Source organism: Nyctereutes procyonoides, unplaced genomic scaffold (genome assembly GCF_905146905.1).
Source record: "Nyctereutes procyonoides isolate TBG_1078 unplaced genomic scaffold, NYPRO_anot_genome, whole genome shotgun sequence".
NCBI classification, from domain to species: domain Eukaryota; kingdom Metazoa; phylum Chordata; class Mammalia; order Carnivora; family Canidae; genus Nyctereutes; species Nyctereutes procyonoides.
The window spans coordinates 116,845,899-116,857,965 of NW_026575125.1; the positions used below are offsets into that span (position 1 = coordinate 116,845,899).

The 12,067-nt window shown below is 47.8% G+C and overlaps 1 protein-coding gene across 1 annotated transcript; it reads left to right on the forward strand.

The window, feature by feature from the left end:
* Positions 1-319: 319 nt before the first annotated feature.
* On the forward strand, positions 320-6,424 carry CNGA2 (cyclic nucleotide gated channel subunit alpha 2). Its single transcript, XM_055338869.1, has 6 exons — positions 320-429; positions 647-739; positions 1,373-1,543; positions 2,660-2,767; positions 4,564-4,670; positions 5,019-6,424. Exons 1-6 carry the CDS (start codon positions 320-322, stop codon positions 6,422-6,424), a joined length of 1,995 nt encoding a protein of 664 aa, XP_055194844.1.
* Positions 6,425-12,067: the final 5,643 nt, after the last annotated feature.

Consider the following 12,067-nt stretch of genomic DNA (forward strand, 5'->3'; position numbering starts at 1 on the left):
TGTCAAAAATACACTGGGGTAAAAGAAAAATAAGCACATTTTGCAATTTAGTGCTATTTGCCTTTTGAATTACCTGGCAGAGTGGGGAAAGCACCTTCATCTTCTTGGTGTTTAGAGCTTGGTACTTTAGGCAATGCTGAATACCCCTGTCCTGCATTGCCATAGCAGTACCCAGGAATGCTGGGGTTTCCCAGGTGAGCCCTGGTTCTGTTCTCACTGCTCATCTGTACCTCCTCTGCCTTATCTGGTGTCCAAGATCCTCTGTGACTTTTTTCTTCACCATCTCCCTGGCAGGTGAGGAACCGGTTGTACATGGAGGATGACAGAAAAATCCAATGGTGTGAAGAGTTCCCCAGCCAATAACCACAACCACCATGCACCTCCTGCCATCAAGGCCAATGGCAAAGATGACCCCAGGACCAGCAGCAGGTGAGTCTGTTGAGGCTGGGTCTTTTCAGGGATGGCCTGGAGGCTTCTAATTTTTCCCAGCTCTGCCTCATTGTCAGAGTAAACAATCCTTTGGCTTAAGGAAATCCTCTAAAAAGAGAGTATTGGATTTCTAGGCATCTCCCAGCAGAGAAAAGTGCTGATAGGAGACAAGGTATGTCCAGAGTAACCCTTGTCAGCTCTGTTCCTTCCTCTACAGGCCACAGTCTGCCGCTGATGATGACACCTCCTCAGAACTTCAGAGGCTGGCGGAGATGGATGCCCCCCAGCGGGGAAGGGGTGGCTTCCACAGGTAGGTTCCACCATTGCTCTCATGCTACCTGCTTCTGCCTATGGGACCTGTCAGAATGGCTACCATAATGCCCCTTCTGTCAGTCCCATTGAGCCTTTCTGCTAAGACCCATGGGAAATACTTTTCTCCTGAGGTGGCTCCTGTGAGCAAGCTGGGAGTGGTCAGTGGAGCATTCCCTTCAGACTTGTCTGTCTCAGCATTGGGAGAGGGAGGAGGAATCCTCCCCAGCAAATGGGTCTAAGAAGAGGGTCCTGAGGTCCGCAGCCCAGAGTCATAGGCTCCATAGGGAAATCGGGAAGCCTGGGCCAATCTTCCTCTTGACTTGTCCTCCATTATCTTGCCCTGGAGACTACCTATTCGTTCTTCACCATCAACTGAGATGGCACCTCATACAAGAAGTCTTCCCAGAACAACTCCTTGCCTCTCAGGCTGCATTTAGAGTCATACCCAAACCCCAGCCTCCTGTCCTCAGTGCTGGTCCACATCCCAACTCTTAGCATGGGAAGCATCATGGACTGGCCTGTTTCCAAGGTCCCTTCTCCATCTCCCTCACAAAGTGGTGAGCTTTTGGGCCCACATCCTTTCTGAATAGCATGATTCTTCTCTCTGGCCCATGCTCTCTCTCATTCCTAGGATTGTCCGCCTGGTGGGGGTCATCAGAGAGTGGGCCAACAAGAATTTCCGTGAGGAGGAAGCTCGACCTGACTCGTTCCTGGAGCGTTTCCGTGGGCCTGAGCTCCAGACTGTGACAACGCAGCAAGAGGATGGCAAAGGCGACAAGGACGGCGAGGGCAAGGGCACCAAGTATAGTTGTCCAGCTTGTAGGACTAGAAGGGCTCTCATGCATGCGACTGTAGGGCTTGGTGGGGTTTCTTATGCCACTGCCAGGGGAAGACTGAAGTCTATAACAAGTCCTGCCACGGCAAGGAAAAGTGTTGACAGGGGAGACCTGCTATGGTTTTAATTCTAGTATGTTTCCATTGTCCCTGTTCACAGACTTTCCAACTTCCAGGAACCAATTGTCATGGGAGCTCTTGGTGGCTTTTCTTCCTTTAGCTGTCCCTTGCCAGATGTCCTCTTACTGCTTATGAAGCAAACAGCAAGGGCACACAAATGTTTGCCAGCCTCAGTCTCAATTCCAACAGTCAGTAAATGCAGAGGAGGGTGCAATTAGGGAGTGCTGCTGAGAGTATGCCCACACCAGTGCCAATGTGGGTACAGAGGTGGGCCTTTGAAGAGGCCATATGGGGGGCTGGCTGGCTGGGGAAGGCCTGGGAACAACTGAGCAGGAGGGAGCGGGGGAGGGCCAAGAAGGTAGAGCTGGAAGCTCTGTTCTTTGAGGAATGAGTTGGCGACTGGGGATGTCTGGCCAAGCCGACATTCCCCACTTCTGGCCGGTGGAGGAAAAGAGCTTTTGCCAAGACAGGATGTAGCATCTGGGAAAGCAATTTGGGAGCTGGAGGCCAGGGACCAAACAGGGAGGGTGGGGTGGGCAGGAAGCACGTGGCACTCACTTTTCTGGAGTTCCTCTCTCTTCCCAGGAGGGATATGGGAACAGGCCCTGAGTGCTCATTACCATCCTGTGGAAGTACCTCCCCAGGCCCTGAAGCCCACTTCAGTGAAAAGACTGCCCCTTGCCATGTCCTGCCCTCTGAGCGAGGGGCCTCAGGAAGGCATGGGGACCAATGGGCTTGTGTGGGGTTAAAGTAGGAAGATGGGTGACCCTGGCCCATCTGAGCTCTACTCAAATACCCAGTACCAAGTTGTGTCTCCCTGAAAATGGGGCCCTGAGCCAACCTGGTCCTTACCCTGCACATCCTCTTAAGCATTAATTTTTAAAGGACTCCTGGCCTCTGGGAACTGGGGTGCTGCCACAGTGAGGACCTAGTCCTCAAGCCTGCCCTCTGTCTGTCTCCTCAGAAAGAAATTTGAACTATTTGTCTTGGATCCAGCTGGGGACTGGTACTACCGCTGGCTATTTGTCATTGCCATGCCTGTTCTCTACAACTGGTGCTTGCTGGTGGCCAGGTGAGCAGAGAGGGATCTGGGAGGGGGTGGCCAAAGCAGCCCAGCACACAGGCTTTGGGGTTAAGAGTGTACCAGTCCCAGCTGTGGACACAGAGCTCATCTCAACCCAGTTTTCTTTCTGGATCCCCTGCTTGCTAATGGCACCTCCCTCTGCCCTGCTAACCCCCAATGCCCCCTCCCAATTTAATATGCTACCAAAGCTTCATGTATGTCCTTCCTAGTATCTGTTCCTACTTCTCCATCCATACCAATACTGGCCTGGGTAAGGCCACCCTCCTCTCTCCCTGGGACAACTACAATAGTCTTGCACCCATTTCTTGCAGGCACTCTTGCCCCCTCCAATGCATCCTTCACACTTGCAACTAGTACAGTTAGTAGAAACTGGGATTTGATTACGTCAGTTTCTCCTAATAAATCCTTCAATGCCCCCCCCCCATTGCTCACAGGATGAAATTGAAGCCCTCAGAGTAACCATTAAGGCCGTTTGGACCTGGCCTTCTCTCTAGTTCCACCTTTTGGACATACCCTCAGCCCCAGCAATCACTACTCTTGGATCATAACATTTTATTTCCTCAAGAGAAGATTTTCTTTTTATTTTTTAAGAGAAGATTTTCTTTCCTCATTTTTAGCCTATGGAGGTTCTTCTTACAGTTTCAGTTCCAAAGCCACTCTCACAGGTAGCTTTCTTTGACATCATTTCCCACCCCACCCTACCCCCCACTTTATTTATTTAGCAAGGGTTTGACTGAGCATCCATTGGGTGCCAGGCTCTGTGCTATGCGCTGGCGATGATGTGGTGAACAAGACATACATGGCCTCTGCTCTCTTGGAGCTCTCAGGCTAGTGAGAGTCACTGATAGTAAACATGAACAAAAAAATGCCCAAGGGACTTGAGGCAGGGAGCTACTAGAGGAAGTCAGTCAGTGTAGTCCTCTCTAAGGAGGTGACATCCTAGCTGAGACCTGAATGGTGAGAGGGAATCAGTTATTTAGATGCCTGAGCCTGGTGAAAGGAACATTCTGGGAAGGAGGAACATATGCCAAGACCCTGTCTCAGGATGGCCGAGTTGGCTGGAGGACTTGAAGTGAACATCAGGCAGGCATAGTACTGTTCTGTAGGCTTGGTGCACCAGGGGCTTGGGTCTTACTTGAAATGTGACCAAGTAGTAAGAATAAACCGCTCTTCCCTTTGACTCGTACACTCACTGGGTCATCATTGTGCATTCTATCTCCTATTCTGCTCCCTCTCTGGGTCTGTACCCATTCAGTCATCAAGTCTTGTCAATTCTTCCTAAAACTCCTGCAGCCTCTAACCTCTCCATTCCTACTGCCTCTAGGCTAAGCCCAGCTACTGTCTTCTCTCTCGCCTGGATTGGCCAGTGCTCTGTGTTGAATTCTCAATAGGTGTATGTTGAAGAGATGGGCATGGAGGCTATTCAGCTATATATTATAGTTCATACTTCCAGTGACTAATTTTTGGTTCAACTCACCCCTGTCAAAAATCCTGGTGATCTGGGGCAGGGCATGGGACATATACAGTAATGACTAAGAGGTGGTCTCCATCTTCTTGGTACTAATAGTCCAGTGGATAAGAGACAAGTAATGGTCAGTGTGGATGTCTATTTAAGGAGGTATATGTTGCTTGTTAATAAGTTTCTTCATGACACCAGACTGACTGTGACTTGTCAGTGTCCCTAGTAGCTATCTCAAGTCCTGTGCTCAGTGGGCACTCAGTTTGAGGCCTCCAGAGGGCCTTGGCTGGCTTTGAGAGAGAAGCCCAGTCCTGTCTTCCTGCAGAGCCTGCTTCAGTGACCTACAGAAAGGCTACTACCTAGTGTGGCTGGTGCTGGACTACTTCTCAGATGTGGTGTATATCACGGACCTCTTCATTCGATTGCGCACAGGTAAGTGAGCAAGTGGGATGCATAGGCAGGAGCATGACCCATCAGTCCAAACTCCTGAATCCACATTTTTAGGAAGATTTCTTGACACAGCGTTAGACTCAACTGCCTGGCTGGGACTTGGGTTGGTGTTTGCTCTTCTTTGAACCTCACAGTCCCTGTGTGCTTAGTGAGGTTCAAGCCTAGGGGTCATGCGTTAGGGTCCTTCAGGCCATCTCTGCCTTGTGAGTTTCCTATAACTCTCCTTGGGTAGGAGGGCTGAGTGTGCAGTTTGTCCCTTGCTGAGCATTAGCCTATTTAGAGGGACAGGCCTGAGGGCAGTACTGATATACTGGTTTGCATCTCTACTAGGTTTTCTGGAGCAGGGGCTGCTGGTCAAAGATTCTAAGAAGTTGCGGGACAACTATATCCACACACTGCAGTTCAAGCTGGACGTGGCTTCTATCATTCCCACAGACTTGATCTATTTTGCTGTGGGCATCCACAGACCTGAGCTGCGCTTCAACCGCCTGCTACACTTTGCCCGCATGTTTGAATTCTTTGATCGCACTGAGACACGCACCAGCTACCCTAACATATTCCGAATCAGCAACCTGGTCCTCTATATCTTGGTCATCATCCACTGGAATGCCTGCATCTACTATGCCATCTCCAAGTCCATTGGCTTTGGCGTTGACACCTGGGTTTATCCCAACATCACTGACCCTGAGTATGGCTACCTGGCTAGAGAATACATCTACTGCCTTTACTGGTCTACCCTGACACTCACCACCATTGGAGAGACACCACCCCCTGTAAAGGATGAGGAGTACTTATTTGTCATCTTTGACTTCCTGATTGGTGTCCTCATCTTTGCCACCATTGTAGGAAACGTGGGCTCCATGATCTCCAACATGAATGCCACTCGGGCTGAATTCCAGGCCAAGATTGATGCTGTCAAACATTACATGCAGTTCCGAAAGGTCAGTAAGGAGATGGAAGCCAAGGTAATTAAGTGGTTTGACTACTTGTGGACCAATAAGAAGAGTGTGGATGAGCGGGAAGTTCTCAAGAACTTGCCAGCCAAGCTGAGGGCTGAGATAGCCATCAATGTCCATCTGTCCACACTCAAAAAAGTGCGCATCTTCCAGGATTGTGAGGCTGGCCTGCTGGTGGAGCTGGTATTGAAGCTTCGTCCTCAGGTCTTCAGTCCTGGTGATTACATTTGCCGCAAGGGGGATATTGGCAAGGAGATGTACATAATCAAGGAGGGCAAATTGGCAGTGGTGGCTGATGATGGTGTTACTCAATATGCCCTGCTTTCGGCTGGGAGTTGCTTTGGAGAGATCAGTATCCTTAACATTAAGGGCAGCAAAATGGGCAATCGACGCACAGCCAACATCCGTAGCCTTGGTTACTCAGATCTCTTTTGCTTGTCCAAGGATGATCTTATGGAAGCCGTGACTGAGTACCCTGATGCCAAGAAGGTCTTGGAGGAGAGGGGCCGGGAGATCCTGATGAAGGAGGGGTTGCTGGATGAGACTGAGGTGGCAGCCAGCATGGACATAGATGTGCAAGAGAAGCTAGAGCAGCTGGAGACCAACATGGAGACCTTGTACACTCGCTTTGGCCGCTTGCTGGCTGAATACACGGGAGCCCAGCAAAAGCTCAAGCAGCGCATTACGGTTCTGGAAACCAAGATGAAGCAGAACAATGAGGATGATTACCTGTCAGATGGGATTACCAGCCCTGAGCCAGCTGTTGCTGATAAGCCATGAGGGTTTGGGTTCAACTGCCCTCCAAGCCTTGGGAACTAGAAGAGCTGTGCAGGTGTCCATATTACCTCTTGAATTCTCCCTGAAGCCTCTCTGTCCTAGGTTTTTGGCTCAATCATCTAGAAGCCCTCCTCCAAGTCCAGCTAATAGCCAAGCTTATGCACAGTGCAGACCATGTTGGCTCAGCTTCCAGGAGCTTTAGCCTGTCCAAGTCTGAGGAAGGAAGAGAAGAGCAGCTGAATTATCTTCAAGGGGTCTTTCTTGGGGCTGGGAGCTTGGGAAATGATCTACTCTGAAGGACACTGTGCACCCTACTGTGGATCTGCCCTTTCTCCAGGCTCTTTCACACATAGCTGCTTCCCACTTGGTTCTGGCCCCTGCTTTTTGGATATGTGATCTGAATATCCCCACTTCCCTGCACATGTATGTAGTTCAATAAATGGCTGCAGACAGTTAGCATAGGTACCGAGTGTCTGTCTCCCAAGGCAGGAAAAGGAGGGTGGCAAGTAGGACAGTGATCACTCACGGCTGCCTCTCCATCAGGTACTCCAAGTCCTGCTTTGTTCATCCATCTGAATGTTGCCAGCCAGAAGTGAGGTTTCTGCAGGCTTCTCTGGACTAGGGAGAGATTATTCTCTTGGTTCCTTGTCCATTCCAGTGCAGGGAGTGAGGAACAAGGAAATGCTACCTGGAGAAGGAAGTGGGTGGGAGCTCTGGCCATCACTCCTCTATACAGAGCATTACTGAAGAAGCCCTGAGGTTGGCAGTGGGTGGGAGACTCTTTAAGTTCACATCTGCAGTAGAGGCACCTATAAGTTAATAAATTCATTTGAACTAGTTGTGGTTATTGTTTCACTACGCTATTCCCATTCTTTCCCTTTCTCTCCTCTTTTATCCTCTTATCCAGGACTCACTCTGCCTGGAACACCTCTGCTATCTTCTGCTGCCTGCCATAGCCCCACTGGTCCTTTAGGACTCATCTCAAAAACTACCTTCTTGGATAAGGCTCTTGTTAGGCAGTCAATCAGCCCCCCCCCCCCAGACTCCCACAGCACTTGCAAGTCTATGTTCTGGCTCATATCATGCTGTGTGGTTGGTTTTGACAGAACTGGTTTCCCCCTCCATACTGTGGGCTCTTGGAGGGCAGGCCCAACATACCCTCCCTCACTGCTTTGTCTGCAGTCTTGGGGACATGCGTGGCCCAGAGGAGGCTTTCAAAAAAATGCTGGGGCAATGAGCAAACACATCAAGATGCCTATGTTTCTATTTGCCAATAGCTGGGTCTTTAAAGAAACACTGGCTACATCTGGGGATTTGCAGGAGATCTTCTGGAAGAGCAGATATTTGAGTAGGTACCATCAGATGATTAGGAACCCAAAGAACAAGTGCTAATTAGTAGTCGAGAAGTTCTAGGTGCAGACTCAGATGCTTTTGTGCACACCACTTATTACTATCTGCCTATTTATCATCCATCTCTCTAGGTCTCTATTAATCACAGTACAATATACATCAAATTTACTATCTTAACTATTTTTTAAGATTTTATTTATTTATTCATGAGAGACACACAGAGAGAGGCAGAGACATAGGCAGAGAGAGAGAGCAGGCTCCCTGTGGGGAGCCTGATGTGGGACTCCATCCCAGGACCCTGGGATCACACCCTGAGCCATCCAGGAATCCCTCATCCTCTTTTAAGCGTACAGTTTTGTAGGGTTAGGTACATTCACATTGTTGTGAAACAAATTTCCAGCATTTTTTAATCTTCCCAAACTGAAACTCTACTCCCATTAAACAACACCTCCTCATTTTCCCTCCCTGCTAGCACCTGGCAACCACCACTCTAATTTCTGTTTCTATGACTTGACTATTTTAGATTCCTCATATAGGTGGAATTATACCCTTATTTATTCTTTTGTGATAAGCTTATTTCACTCATGCCCTTAAAGTTCATCTATGTTGTAGCATGTGTCAGAATACCCTTCCTTTCTAAGGCTGAATAATGCTCCATTGTATGGATAGACCACATTTTGTTTACCCATTCATCCACCGATGGACACTTGGGTTATTTTCATCTTCTGGCTACTGTGAATCATGCCACTATGCACATGAATACACAAATATCTGCTCAAGTTCTTGCTTTTGCTTCTTTTGAGGATATACCCAGAAGTGGAATTGCTGAATCATATAGTAAATCTATTTTTAATTTTTTGAGCATCCATCATAATATCCCTTATAGCAACTGCACGATTTTACATTCCCACTAACAGTGCACTAGGAGTATAACTTCTATACATCTTCACCAAAACTTGTTTCCTGTTTTTGTTTTTTTTTTTTACAGTTTCCATCCTAATGGGTGTGGGTGGTACCTTATCGTAGTCTTAATATTTATTTCCCTGGTAAACGGTCATGTGCTTGTTGGCCATTTTTTTTTGAGAAATGGCTATTTAGTCCTTTGCACTGTTTAAATCATATTGTTTGTCTTTTTCATACTGAGTTGTAGGAGTTCTTTACGTATTCTGGGTATTAGCCCATATCAGATATTTCAGATATATGATTTGTAATTCCTTCCCCCTTTCCATAGGTTGCTTTTTCACTGTTCATTGTGTCCTTTGAAACACAGAAGTTTTTTATTTTGATGTAGTCCAATTTTCCTGGAGGTAGGTGTTACCGCTGATCTTCTTTGGAACTCATTCTAGCCAGACGTCTTTTACAATTGATGTAATTTCTTGGCCTCTTCTCTACCTTACAGTAACAAGTCCTAACCAGGGACAGACTCACTTGGAGGGATCTGTAACATTACCCATGCTTAGACCTGATCCCTGAGAATGGCAGCAGTAGGGAGTCAGGATTCATGATGGAACAGTGTTCTGTGTATGCTCTCCCTTTGAATTCTGGGCTGGAAGAAAAGGCTCTAAGTCCCTTCATTTCATTAGAAGCTGAGCCACCAGGAGGTGGGGGTCCTTGAGGACACAACCATTTGCTTGCCCAGATGCTCATTGCGAAGGCTACACCAAGGAGCTCAGCTTTGCTCTGTGCTGGAACCCAGAATAGATATTAATTTTGTTGCCCTGGAATGGCACTGGGCCCAGAAGCAGCAGATCACTGCATTGAAAAATATTTCATTGGTTTTAGCAAGAAATCTGTAGCCTTTTCTCCTGGAGCCTGGTTCACCCTTGGTCCAGCCTCCATGGGTACTTGATTTCCAGCTTACATCAACCTAGCAGACATCGAATCTTGGACCTAGTTTTCCCCAGTGCAAGCAGGTGACTCATCTGGGTCATGTGGGGAGCTCCCTGGAATGAGATGCGGGATTCAGGGCTCTGTTATGTACCCACCCTCTCCCCAGACATCTTCGAGTCTAATCACTCATGACCTTTTGTGGTGCCTTGAATGTCTATGTTCTCTTAGGCTTCTAGGACTTCTCATGCTGTCCCTTTTGCCTGGATCACTCTTTTCTGCTTTTTTTTTTTTCCTCTGAGACTCAGTTCAGGGGCCCCCTTCTCTGAGGCCTTGCCACAGCCTTCTACATGAGACTGTCTTGCACACTGGACTGTGAGTGTGTTTAGCAATTGGTCTCTTCTCATCTAAACACAGTTTGTGGGATCCCTGGGTGGCGCAGCGGTTTGGCGCCTGCCTTTGGCCCAGGGCGCGATCCTGGAGACCCGGGATCGAATCCCACGTCGGGCTCCCGGTGCATGGAGCCTGCTTCTCCCTCTGCCTGTGTCTCTGCCTCTCTCTCTCTCTCTGTGACTATCATAAATAAATAAATAAATAAATAAATAAATAAATAAATAAAAATAAAAAAAAATAAACACAGTTTGTTCTTTGAGGAAAAGATGAAAGGGTTACCAAAAGAATTTCCATGCAGCCTGGGGTGTGTGAGTATGTGAATGTGTGTGTGTGTGCGCGCACGCACACACACACACACACACACACGCCTGTGTGGACACTTGTGTCAATGTGGTGTGGATGCCTGTGTGAGCACCTGGATATCAGCCTAGGCAGACAGTGTCTCTTTGCCCTTCCCAGTCCCCTCCTTGATTGCTTTCTGCAAGAGCATGACTCTCTCCTGCCTGTTGCTGGTCACCGCCCCCGCTTCTCTCCCATAACTGGCTGTAATATAAGAACTGAAATACATTTTCCATTATGTGTTGTATTTATTCAGCATAGTCTGATGTTCCCTGCTCTTAATTTTGAAATATTAGAATTGGAGTGTTTTGTATTTTCCTCTGAAAATACCCACCTAAGGTAAATTGCCCTATTTGTATATGGCTATCAGTGTGCTTTTCTTTGCATTGGGGACCTTCTAAGGAAAACAAAAGCCCCTACTCCTACCCACCACTCTCCTTCCCCTTTTGGTCTCTTGGTGGTTTCAGCCTGGCTTGCAAACTGCTGCCCCCACTTAAGCCCATCCTGTCCCTTAGTTTTGAGCCTAAAGCTAATCTGACCCCTTCCCCTTCCCTTGAAAGGAGGCCAAGGTAGAGGGTCCCCCACTTCTGCATAGCCTGGAAGCGAGCTCAGAAGCCCCCCAGTGCAGAGTCAGAGAACCTAACCACCAGAGGGCGCATGGACCTAAGAAAAGGGTGGTGGGCTCTGCTCTGTGAAACCCCCTACCAAACTGAGGGCTCAATAGGGTTCCCTACCGCAATCGGAAGGCTGCCCTCAGGCCCTCTCTGAGCTTCAGGACCAGGTCTTCTTCTCTGAATGCCCCACTGCAATTCCTTCAAATACCCTTGAAGGATCCTAGGCATCAAAGCCAATGGCTGAATTCAAATCTGTATATGCCAGGTGCCCAGACTTTGCTAAGGGTTGGGTAAGGAACGAAATGTCAGGATTGAACTTCAATAAGACCTAGTAACTATGTTTGTCATATGAATTTTAATGTGTATCGAGGAAAAAATACTAGTAGTCTATGAAACCCTTGATGTCATGAATATTATTGCTTAGCATGGAGTTAAAGAAAAACTGAACTTATTTAAGGTTGATTTAAAGAAAATGATTATATGAATAATTGTTCCAATGGCTCATGTAGGGAGTGGCCAGATAATGGTGGATATCCAAATGCCTACCTGACAACACTAAGGCATTTCAAAATCAACACTATCATAACTCACCTTTTGATTGCTTTTCTTCCAAATCAGCTCCCTACCATCCTTCCCATATCAGTAATGGCTTAACCTACCCTTCCAGTTGCTTAGGCCAAACCATCAGAGTCATCCTAGACTCACCTCTTTCCTTCATCCAGTGTATCCAACCAGCCAGGAAATACTCTCTGCTTAATTCTCAAAGTAAAGTCAGGATCCATGAACCTCTCCCACTTCTGCTGGTCCCACCCTGGTCCAGGCCCCCATAAGCTTTCTTCTAGGTGCCTACAGTTGCCTTCAGATTAGTGTCTTTGTTTCTACCTTATCTCCCTGAAATCCTTTCCATTTCCCTACGTAAAACCTCTCAGTGCTTTCCCAATATTCCTATAATAGGATCCTAACTCATGACTGGTATCCAGGTCCTGTCTGCCATAGGCCCAGGCTATGTCTCTGACCTTGCCTGCTCTTTCATTTCTCCTGCTTTTTCTTCCAGAAGCCCTCCAGTCTTCTTTTAATTCCTCCCACACTCCCACCAAGCTTCTTCATGTCTTGGTGGCCTTGC

Bases quoted from the DNA above. Each gene is read 5' to 3' on its own strand.
- CNGA2 (XM_055338869.1), top strand. From the start codon at position 320: ATGACAGAAAAATCCAATGGTGTGAAGAGTTCCCCAGCCAATAACCAC. The intron at 740-1,372 runs GTAGGTTCCACC...TCTCATTCCTAG, and splicing joins GGAAGGGGTGGCTTCCACAG to GATTGTCCGCCTGGTGGGGG. The intron at 4,671-5,018 runs GTAAGTGAGCAA...CATCTCTACTAG, and splicing joins CTTCATTCGATTGCGCACAG to GTTTTCTGGAGCAGGGGCTG.